The sequence below is a fragment of the Staurois parvus genome, unplaced genomic scaffold (genome assembly GCF_062004578.1).
Source record: "Staurois parvus isolate SC_StPar_1 unplaced genomic scaffold, SC_StPar_1.0 ptg001463l, whole genome shotgun sequence".
NCBI classification, from domain to species: Eukaryota; Metazoa; Chordata; class Amphibia; order Anura; family Ranidae; genus Staurois; species Staurois parvus.
The window spans coordinates 429,997-442,270 of record NW_028319259.1 but is presented as its reverse complement, the minus strand read 5'-3'; the positions used below and the strand labels follow the sequence as shown (position 1 = coordinate 442,270).

Sequence of the window (12,274 nt, the reverse complement as noted above, 5' to 3'; positions counted from 1 at the left end):
TTATACAGCAGAAACTCCTCTGGAGAGCTCTCCAGCATCTCCTGTAGTACCACCCCAGACCCCAGATGAATCCTCTCCTCATCCAGCTGCACTGGGGGAATCCCTGGACGGGGGATCCAGTGCCGCCACTGCAGTGTGAATGGTCCTGAGTAAAAAGCGAATGCAGTTTCCCAGTAGAGTGCCTCTTTCCCTTTACTGGCACAAGGGGTGCAGGTCTACTCACTCAGTCCTCCCGTGTGGCTGGTGGGTTGGTGGATACTACCAGGCCTCCTAGCTGGGCCGCTCCTTCCCTGCTGAACAGGTGGTCTTCATTCTCTGGGCCAGTGAAGTCCTGAGCTTTCCTCCCTCCAAGGTCCTCTGCCTGTAGGTGGGCCCCTCTCCATCTAGATCCCCTCCCAGGCTCCTGCTCTCCGGTCTCTCACTTCCTTTCCATCTTCCACCTGAACTCCCCCCGCTGCTGAGCAGGCTCTGGCACTTTTAAGGGCTGTTCTGGTCCCATGCCAAGCCTCCTGTTGGGGATTGGCCAGGATCCATTAAAAGTGCAGACTAGCCACTCCTTTCCTCCGCCCACTGCTTATAGAACGAAGGTTCTAGTGCAGGGGGGAAGTCTCAGAGAGCCAGTCTGCAGAACCTCTCAGCCCTGACTGAAATTTGACCCCTCTGAGTATTACAACCAGGCTGCTACTCAGCCCTCCTAACTAACAATAGAACTCTAGCTCCCCCTAGCTACCTAGGAGGGTGCTACATCTATATAAATATATGCAGTATATATAGTGCGCCCATGTTTTGAGTTATTATAATGTTTCTTTTCTTTTTTTTTCCTCTCTTCTCTCCTTCTTCTTCTTCTTCTATCAATGTACACAAATAGATGAAGAAGTTGAAAGAAGGGGAAACCAGCACTGAAGACAAACCATGCAGAGGAGGATCATCAACTGCGACCATTGACATAAATCATGAGCGAGTGAATAAACTGCAGAATCACAATCCATGAGCTTGCTGGACTGGACTGTGGTCACAATGCCATACAGAAGATGGTGGAACACTCAGGGTTTGGGAAAGTGGGTACTTCACCGGAGGACACCAGGTTTGAAGCAGTGATGGGTGGAAGTCTGCTCTTATCTGCTGGAAGCATTTGCAGCCAATAAAGACCCATTTCTGGTCAGTTTGGTGACAGAGGATGAAATGTTGGTGAATCTTTTTTGAGTGCCCTCTAGTTTAGCTAGATAGGATTTTTGTTAGTTATAGGCTTGCTAGAAGCCTGGGATGAGTCAGCTTGGGAGTGAGGTAGAAAGGTCACCTCAAAATAGGCTGGGAGGCTCTACAGGTCAGGGCTTCTTGAGCCCTCCCACCCTTCCAGAAACTGCTGGAACTTTTTGGAAGAAGGGGGGAGGAGGCCCAGATTTGCATGTTTAAGGGACCTTGGCCAGTCCCCAGGCAGGAGGCTGGGCATGGTGACCAAGGACGACTGTTAAATGTGACAGAGCCTGGGCAGAAGGGGAGTCGGGTAGAAGATTGACTGAGAGAAGGCTGGAGTGTGGAGCCTGGGAGGAGGTCCAGAGATGGGAGGCTACCTTCAGGCAGGATGCTGGAAAGAAGCATATCAACTGCCCAAGGTCTCCTAGGGAGGTCATCCTGAGCAGCACGGAAGGAGCCAGCCCAGCCAAAAGCCTGGAGGCAGCCACCAACCCACCACGCTGGAGACAGGGCAGTGTGAGTACTTCTCCACCCCCAGGGCCAGATAAAGGGAGAGGGTGGTCAGGTGTCGGAATCAACTAGTTCTCATCCAGGACTACCGTACTTCATTGCTAGATCTTGGAATCCCTTGCCTAGGGATACCCTCAGTGCAGCCAAGTTTAGGAAGGATTCATCTGGGGTCTGAGGAGGTACACCAAAGGGACTTTAGGATGTAAATTTCATTTGGGTGCAGCATTGCATGTTAATTGTCAGTTAAAGTAACACAGTGCCGTATCAAAAAAGTGGCCTGGTTAGGAAGGGGGAGGGGGGGGGGAGGGAATCCTCTGGAGTGACTAATAAAAACAACTAAAAAAAAGCTCAAGGACTGTATTACTGACTTGGAAACTGTGTGCTGCCTGGCCTTGCAAAACTAAAGGGGGGCCCCAAGTGGCCCTCGAGAAGGTAGCACTACATTTATGATCTGGAACTGAGGAATCAGTCCATGGGATGGCACCACATCTCTTCCCCAAGAGGTTCAAGGGCCAATGATCAGCACAGAAGGCCTCGGTGGCTGTTTTTTTTGGGATGACAATGGGGTCGTTCTCCTTGATTTTCTGGAAAGTGGTCGTACCTGCGACCAGCAAGTAGAACATTGAGATACTTGAGAAGCTTCAAGAAGTCATTAGCAGGAAGGGACTGAAAACCATCCGCAGTCACCATGACAACGTGCAACCACACACATATTGGCAACAAATCAGGAGATCGGCAAATCGGGATGGTCAGTGGTTCCCCCATCCACCGTATAGTACAGGTATAGCGCCCTCCGAATTCCACTTGTTTGGTCTAATAAAGGGCAGTCTTTGGGGACAACAATTCGATGACAAAAATGAAGTGAAGGTGGTTGTGACAAAGTGGGTACAACAGTGCAGTGAATATTCTCAAAGAGGATTCGAGAGTCGGGTTCCATGATGGTGCAAATGTATTGTGTATTGTGATGGAGACAAACAGCACCTTTACATACAAAAAAGAGTCACTCTACCAACATGTGAAACTTCAACGACCTATGCAGGGGCGGACTGACAACTCATGGAGCCCCCGGACAATAGGGGATCATGGGGCCCCTCTGTCCTCGCCCAAAAAAGCCTATGAAAGGTACCAGGGGCATCTCATGGGGCCCTCTACTGACCTCGGGCCCTCGGGCAGTGCCCGAGTGTCTGAATGGCCAGTCCGCCCCTGGACCTATGTCAATTTATTAACCAGATTTTACACTCCTTTAACTGGTAATTGCCCGGTCATGCAACGCTGTACCCAAACAAAATTGATATCATTTTTGTTCACACAAATAGAGCTTTCTTTTGGTGGTATTTAGTCACCACTGGGTATTTTATTTTTTTGCAACATAAAAAAAAAAGAAGACCCAACATTTTGAAAAAAAACCCCCCCAATATTTTCTTTTTTCTGCTATAAAACATATCCAATAAAAACCAAAAAAAGAAACAAAAAAAAAAAAAAAAATTCTTTATAAATTTTAGCCAAAATGTATTCAATAAATGTACAGAAGTGGCTTCCCACACGGAAGAAAAATATATTTGAAATCTATTTAAAAAATATTCTTCCTAAATATATTGACCTATATTTGAAATGCTACAATTGTGGCCATATTTAATGTATTAAAAAAAAAAAAAAATTATATATATATATATATATATATATATATATATATATATATATATATATATATATATATATACATACATACATACATATATACATATATACACACACACACACACTGCATTTTGAAATGCGTTTTTATTACAAAATATATGAAAAATGTTTAACAATACATTTTCAAATAAACTGTGTGTCTTTAAATATACATTTAATCTACATTTTTGGAATGTATTTACAAAGTATATGTAAAAATATATATGTTAAAATTACTATTTCATATGTTAAAAAAAATCTGAAGCATATATTTTTAAAAAATATATTTTAAAAAATATTTTTTATATATTCTGTAATATATAAAAAGCACATTTCGAAATGCAGTAAGTATATAAGTATACAGTGGGGATCGAAAGTTTGGGCCCCCCAGCTAAAAAGTTGTATTAATGTGCATAAAGAAGCCAAGGAAAGATGGAAAAATCTCCAAAAGGCATCAAATTACAGATTAGACATTCTTATAATATGTCAACAAAAGTTAGATTTTATTTCCATCATTTACACTTTCAAAATAACAGAAAACAAAAAAATGGCGTCTGCAAAAGTTTGGGCACCCTGCAGAGTTAATATCTTGTACTGCCCCCTTTGGCAAGTATCACAGCTTGTAAACGCTTTTTGTAGCCAGCCAAGAGTCTTTCAATTCTTGTTTGAGGTATCTTTGCCCATTCTTCCTTACAAAAGTCTTCCAGTTCTTTGAGATTTCTGGGCTGTCTGTCACGCACGGCTCTTTTAAGGTCTATCCATAGATTTTCAATTATGTTGAGGTCAGGAGATTGTGAAGGCCATGGCAAAACCTTCAGTTTACGCCTCTTGATGTGATCCCCCGTGGATTTCGAGGTGTGTTTAGGATCATTATCCATTTCTAGAAGCCATCCTCTCTTTAACTTCAGCTTTTTCACAGATGGCATCAAGTTACCATCCAAAATTTGCTGAAATTTTATTGAATCCATTTTTCCTTCTACTCATGAGATGTTTCCTGTGCCACTGGCTGCAACACATCCCCAAAGCATGATTGATCCAACCCCATGCTTAACAGTTGGACAGAGGTTCTTTTCATTAAATTCTGTGCCCCTTCTTCTCCAAACGTACCTTTGCTCATTCCAGCCAAAAAGTTCAATTTTACCCTCATCGGTCCACAGAACTTGTTTCCAAAATGCATCAGGCTTGTCTATATGTTCATTTGCAAAGTTCAAACGATGATTTTTGTGGTGAGGACGTAGAAGAGGTTTTCTTCTGATGACTCTTCCATGAAGACCATATTTGTACAAGTATCTCTTTGTAGTGGAATAGTGACCACAACTCCAGTGTCTGCCAGATCTTTCTGGAGGGATCGTGCAGTCAAACGTGGGTTTTGAATTGTTTTTCTCACAATTCTGCGAGCTGTTCTGTCTGATATTTTTCTTGGTCTTCCAGATCTTGCTTTAACTTCCACTGTTCCTGATGACTGCCATTTCTTAATTACATTCCGAACAGAGGATATTGACATCTGAAAACGCTTTGCTATCATCTTATAGCCTTCTCCAGCTTTGTGAGCGTCAACTATTTTCAGTTTCAGTTTTCTAGACAACTGCTTAGAAGAACCCATGGTGCTGATTGTTGGGGCAAGGTCAGATGAGTCTGGGCATTTAAACCCTTTGAGATTGACATCACCTGGTCTTCCCAAACGATGATTGAGAACAATCCATGACATTGGCAGGTCTCAGCTTGGCAAAGGGGGCAGTGCATGCTATAAATTCTGCAGGGTGCCCAAACTTTTGCAGACGCCATTTTTTTGTTTTCTGTTATTTTGAAAGTGTAAATGATGGAAATAAAATCTAACTTTTGTTGACATATTATAAGAATGTCTAATCTGTAATTTGATGCTTTTTGGAGATATTTCCATCTTTCCTTGGCTTCTTTATGCACATTAATACAACTTTTTAGCTGGGGTGCCCAAACTTTCGATCCCCACTGTATATATATATATATATATATATATATATATATACACACACACACACATACATATACACATACATACATACATACATACACACACAGTATATATAAAATGAAATATATTTTTAAATATACTGAATACGGCCAAAATTGTAGCATTTCAAATATAGGTCAATATATTTGGGAAGAATATTTTAAAAATATATTTAAAATATATTTTTCTTCCATGTGGGAAAGCACGGACTTTTGTATCAATTGATTGTTTTTCCCACTATCCGGCGCTGCATTTTTTTTTGTTATTTATCCAGCATATGCATTGTTAGAAGGTACTGAGCTATCTGAGGCAGGACACTGAGCATACCACACAGCACCTGCAGCTCACACATTCTGCACTTAAACACCCCTCCCCTTTGGATACTGCATCTGTACCGTATCTGTTGCATCTCTACCACCCTGTACTGTATGCTTGTTTATTAGGACTGCAAACAAGTGCACCAACGCTTCTTAAAGGGCCCCAACAATATCCGGCAGAAGAACAATTCAAAGGGCTACCCCTCCTAATGAATCACCTTATACACCCCTTTTCTTTCCTTTTTCATTACTACCATTTTCTTTCCCATGGACAGTGCACACCAGTCAGTCTAGGCCTAGCACACCCTCCATTAATGCACTCCGGCAGTAGAATTCCTGTGTTTGGTAGCTTAAGGGCTCAAATTAAACCCAATGTTGCTTTATTGTTGCTTCAAAGCATCTCTAAAGCCTCCAGAAAACTCTATGACACCTGACTGACTATGACGGCACCTGCAGCTTTTGAGAGGCTTTTATTCAGCTTTAGCTTCACTTCGTTTTGGAGGTATTGCAGTTATGAGATATCCCAGGATGCACTGGGAAACCAACAAGCTAACTGGAAAGTCGTCATCAGCAGTTGTCTTCTGGTTCATGTGTATATATTCTGGGAATGTCTGGTGCAGACGTCACATGTGGTGTGCAGCGTGGGAGCAGCAGGAAGGTGAGCGGGGTCCTTACTGGAGCGGAGCAACTAGCAGACAGCACACGTGGTGTGCAACATGGCAACTCTATAGCGGAAGGTGAGCGGGGACCGGAGAGAGAGGACTGAGAAGCTGAGGATCAGTAAAGCTGGGGGACCGGAGCAGGAGAAACTAGCAATGTCACACATGGTGTGCAGCGTGGGAGTAGCAGAAAGGCGAGCGGGGTCCCTACTGGAGCGGAGCAACTAGCAGACAACACACGTGGTGTGCAACATGGCAACGCTATAGAGGAAGGTGAGTGAGGACCAAAGAGAGAGAGCTGAACAGCAGAGGATCAGCAGAGCTGGGGGACCGGAGCATGAGAAACTAGCAAAGTCGCATGTGGCATGCAGCGTGGGAGCAGCAAGAAGGTGAGCGTTGTCCTTACTGGAGCAACTAGCAGACTACACATGTGGTGAGCAACATGACAACGCTATAGGGGAAGGTGAGTGGGGACCGGAGAGATAGGACTGAGTAGCAGAGGATCAGCAGAGCTGGGGAACCGGAGCAGGAGAAACTAGCAAAGTCACATATGGTGTGCAGTGTGGGAGCAGCAAGAAGGTGAGTGGGGTCCAGACTGGAGCGGAGCAGACAGCAGACATTGTGTGCAACATGGCAATGCTATAGTGGAAGGTGAGTGGGGACCTGAGAGAGAGGACTGAACAGCAGAGGATCAGCAGAGCTGGGGGACCGGAGCAGGAGGAAGTAGCAATGTCACACGTGGTGTACAGTGTGGGAGCAATTCAGTGGGAGGTGAGCGGGGACCAGAGAGAGAGGAGGATCAGCAAACCAGAGGATCCACAGAGCTGGGGGTTACTATTGAGTGGGGGATCCACAGAGCTGGGGGTTACTACTAAGCTTGTCAGAGGAGATTGACAAAAAGAACAGGGGACCCGTTCTATTCAGCGGCTCCTACGGGGGCAGTGCTACATGTATATCTGTCTAGAGTATAACACAAATGTATGTGTCCTCAAAATACGAATCTGCGTCTTTCCACATCCGTGTTTATTTCTGATGTACAGACACTGCGTGTGGCTACTAAGGATCAGATACGATTCGCAGCTATAAGAAAGGCGATCGATGGAACAAAACGTGACACCGCTGCGTCTCGGAGAATCTCGGCTACTTCATGTTATCATTTCTTCGGTAAAAAAAGAGAAATCTTATCGGAGGTTTTCCCTCCCACAGAACATTAATCTGCGTTCATGAGACCATCAGGGTGAGGTCTGGATTGAGTTAAACATCTCTCATGCTGAGATACACGTGTGTGCGCCACAACGCCCATGTAACGATTAATTAACCTCTCCGTGTAAATTCCCATCACAGACCCATCAAATAAAAACAACATATAAACAATTGAGAGATCTGTTGGGTGATACAGAAATTAAACCTCTACGGAAAAGGATGAGGAAAACCAGGGAGAGAATAGGTGCAGGAATCCCCCCCTCCTGAGTCACCCCTTGATTCCATCCCCTACTTGCCTCCAAGCACTGTTGTTTGGTTACACCCCCTGCCCACCTCTAAGCACCATCCTTTGGTTCCCCCATCTACCTACTTCCAAGCACCATCCTTTGGTTCCAACTCGTACACACCTCCAAGTACCGGCCTTTCATTTCACCCACTAACCACCTCAAAACATCGTCCTTTGGTTCCACCCCCTGCCCATCTCCAAGAACCGTCCTTTGGTTCCACCCCCTGCCCATCCCCAAGCACCGTCCTTTGGTTCCCTCCTCTACCTACTTTCAAGCACCATCCTTCGGTTCCAATTCCTACCCACCTCCAAGCACCATCCATTGGTTCCACTCCCCAACCACCTCCAAACACAGTCCTTTGGTTCCACCCCCTGCCCATCTCCAAGCACCGTCCTTTGGTTCCCCCCTCTACCTACTTCCAAACACCATCCTTTGGTTCCAACTCCTACCCACCTCCAAGCACCATCCTTTGGTTCCACCCCCTACATACCTCCAAGCTCCATCATTTGGTTCCACCCCCTACTCAACTCCAAGCACTGTTCTTTGGTACCAACTCCTACCCACCTCCAAGCACTGTCCTTTTGATTCCAAAACCCTACTCACCTCCAAGCACCGTCATTTGGTTCAACCCCCTACCAGGAGCGGACTGACAACCCCCAGGCAATAGGGGATCATGGGGCCCGTGTCCTTGCCCACACTCTAAGAACACCCAAAAAAGCCGAAAAGAAAAGAAAAAAAAAAAAAAAAAAGTGTACCAGGGGCATTTCATGGGGCCCCCTACTGACCCCGGGCCCTCGGTCAGTGCCCGAGTGCTCGAATGGTCAGTCTGTCCCTGCCTCCTACCCACCTCCAAGCACCGTTCTTTGGTTCCACCCACTACCCACCTCCCAGTATTGTTCATTATAGAGAATACAGAGCCAAGTATAATTTGGTATGAAATTTGTTAATGATAACAAGAAAAGCAGTTAAATAGATCCTCTGCAGCCAGCGACAAAAGGCCCCCCCCAAACAACAATAGATTCCCCAAGCAACAATGGACCCCACAATAAAATACAACCCCAGCAACAAAGACCCCAGCAGCAACAATAGATCCCCCAGAAACAATGGACCCCACAATAAAACACAACCCCAGCATCATAGACCCCTGCAGCAACAATAGATCCCCTGGCAACAATGGACCGCCACAGTAAAATACAATCCCAGCAACAATTGTCCCCCAGCAGCAACAATATATCTCCCATCAGCAAGCAACAATAGACCACTCCCTCAAAATTAGATGCCTTTTGGCAACAATAGATCCATCTCCAGCACTAACAGATCCCTGTCCAACAACAATTGACCACCATGCAAACATAGATCCCTTCCACTGACAATAGATCCCCCAGCTATCAGCATCAATAGACCTTCCAGCACACTCCAGCACCCCTTGTCATTACATACATTCAGTTCTGGAGGTGCCCCCACATTCCCGCTGAAGAAAAGCCCCGAGAAAAACAAACACGGAATGTTCTTACCCACACTGGCGGCCATGTCTACGAAGGTGCCATCGCCTTTGTTCTGGAAGAGGAAGTTGGGTCCATTCTCATTGTCACAGAAAATGTCAGAGGCAGCCGAGCTCAGGATTGGCCCAACTGTGACTCCGCGTCCACCTAGAGGAAATAAACGGAGAGACTGATGAGCGGGAAATGAGGGTTATCAGCCAAAATGTGAAGACCAGAGCAGATGAATGAGGGTCATGTCTACAAATGAGGAAATACAAGAGAACCTGTCCCCACAGAACACATATGTGGCTGGATCTACAGAGGGACAAAAATATGCATTCAACACTTCTTGTAGCGCCCCGTTCTGTATCAGCCTGGGGTTTTTTTTTTTCAAATTTTGAGCCATCCTCTTTGGTTGGTAGTCTCACGTGTAGCACTACCTCTGAAGGGGTCGCTGGTAATAGATGGTTCTTTCCTTCTACAGAGATGACCCACCACCACATGCACACCAGCTTCAATAGCTCAATCTAGATGTACCGTCCTCTAGGTAAGCTACATAGATGTACCGTCCTCTAGGTAAGCTACATAGGCTTTATTGTTTTCTTTAGACAGGGGCTGAGTAGCAGCCTGGGATGAGTCGGCCTGGGAGTGAGGTACAGTGAGTTCACCTCAGGACAGGCTGGGAGACTCTACAGGTCAGGGCTTCTGGAGCCCTCCCACCCTTATGGAAACTTTGAGTACTTTGAGGTAGATGGGTGGAGGAGGGAAGATCTACATGTTTGCGGAACCTTGGCCAATCCCCTGGCAGGAGGACGAGCTTGGGGACCAAGGACAACCCTTAAATATGACAGAGCTTGGGGAGTGGTGTGCAGAGTTGGGTGGAAGATGGATTGATAGGAAGGCTGGAGTGAGGAGCCTGGGAGGGGAACCTACCTACCAGAAGCAGACTGACAACTCATGGGGTCCCCGGGCAATAGGAAATCGTGGGGCCCCTGTCCTCACCAACACTCAAACCACACCCAAAAAAGCCTATGAAAGGTGTTAGGGGCATCTCATGGGGCCCCCTACTGACCCCGGCCCCTAGGCAGTGCCCGAGTGGTCAGTCTGCCCCTGCTACCTATAAACTGGTTGCTGGACAGGAGGATCTTTACTGTTCCACCGTCTCTTAGGGAGGACATCCTGGACAGCAAGGAAGGAGCCAGCCCAGCGTAAGGCCTGAAAGCAGCTGCCAACCAACCACACTGATAGGACTGGACAGGACAGTGCGTGTAGTCCTACACCCCCTGGGCCAGATAAAGGGAGAGGGAGGTCAGGTGCAAGACCCAATTGGTTCACATCCAGGACTACTTCATTGTAAACTCTTGGGCCCCCTTGCCTAGGGATACCCTCAATGCAGCTGGATGAAGAAGAGGATTCATCTGGGATCGGAGGAGGAACATCAAGGGGACTTAACACAGACTGTTGCTATTCCACATTTTTTCGTCCTCCAGTTTTCAGTTCCTTGGGCATCCCATATACCCCTAGACCCCATCCAAGTTTTTAACCCCTTAATAAAAACAACTAAAAAACAGCTCAAGGACTGTTTACGGAGTATAAAAGTGTGGAAAATGTCTGCTGCTTGGCCTGGCCTGCAGAGCTTAGGGGGGACCTAAAACAAATCCAGTGGCCCTTAAAGGGATAGTGCTACATAGGGGATGTCTTTTTGATATTTATTATTATTATTATTATTATTATTATTATTACATGGAGTTTATATAGCGCCAAAGGGTTTGCTCAGCGCTGTACAATAGGGGGGACAATACATGGCACAGTACAACAACAACAAACAACGTACGAGGGGTAAGAGGGCCCTACTCTTACGAGCTTACAATCTAGGAGGGAGGGGGTAAAGGTACAGTAGGAAGTGGCTGAGGGGAATGAGGGGTGGGAGGAATGAGGGAGGATGGCCGTTAGGTGAGGGTGGGGTAGGCTTCCCTGAAGAGATGGGTTTTGAGGGAGCGCCTGAATGTGAATAGGGAAGGCGACAGTCTGATGGATTGGGGCAGTGAGTTCCAGAGGATGGGGGAGGACCTGGAGAAGTCCTGCAGTCGTGCATGGGAGGAGGAGACCAGGGAGCAGGATAGAAGGAGGTCCTGTGAGGAGCGAAGGGTACGGGTAGGGTGGTACTTGGTGATCAGGTTGGTGAGGTAGTCAGGGGCAGTGTTGTGAACGGCTTTGTAGGTCAGGGTTAGGAGTTTAAATTTGATGCGTTGGGCAATCGGGAGCCAGTGGAGGGAGAGGCAGAGGGGGGTGGCAGAGGTGGAGCGGGTGGTGAGGTGGATGAGTCTGGCAGCTGAGTTCAGGATGGTCTGGAGCGGGGAGAGCCTGCACTTGGGTAGGCCAGTGAGGAGGGAGTTGCAGTAGTCAAGGCGTGAGATGATGAGGGAGTGTACTAGAAGTTTGGTGGTGTCTGGGGTGAGGAAGGAGCGTATCTTGGCAATGTTGCGGAGATGGAGCCTGCATGTGTTTGTGAGTGATTTGACATGAGGTTGGAGGGAGAGGTTCGCGTCAAGAATGACGCCAAGGACTTTGGCTTGCGGGGCGGGAGTGATAGTGGAGTTGTTGGTGATGATGGATAGGATGGGGGGGGGGGGGTGTTGGCAGGGGGAAAGATGAGGAGCTCGGTTTTGGAGAGGTTGAGCTTGAGGAAATGTAGCGACATCCAGTCTGAGATGTCATTTAGGAGGTGAGTGATGCGGGTGGAGATAGTGGGGGTGAGGAGGGGGGTGGAGAGGTAGATTTGGGTGTCGTCAGCATAGAGGTGATAGTTGAAGCCGTGAGATTGTATGAGTTTGCCCAGGGAGGAGGTGTAGATGGAGAAGAGAAGGGGTCCAAGGACAGAGCCTTGGGGGAGCCCAACAGAGAGGGGGAGGGAGGGGGAGGTGGCACCATTGTAGGTGACACTGAAGGAGCGTCG

At 46.8% G+C, this 12,274-nt stretch overlaps 1 protein-coding gene across 1 annotated transcript in view; it reads right to left on the bottom strand.

The window, feature by feature from the left end:
• Positions 1-12,274, bottom strand: part of CRTAC1 (cartilage acidic protein 1) — a 604,943-nt gene that overhangs the window by 244,034 nt on the left and 348,635 nt on the right. The window contains exon 7 of the mRNA XM_089662389.1: positions 9,352-9,486. Coding sequence (XP_089518515.1) covers positions 9,352-9,486 — 135 coding nt within the window. The remainder of the gene's footprint in view (positions 1-9,351; positions 9,487-12,274) is intronic.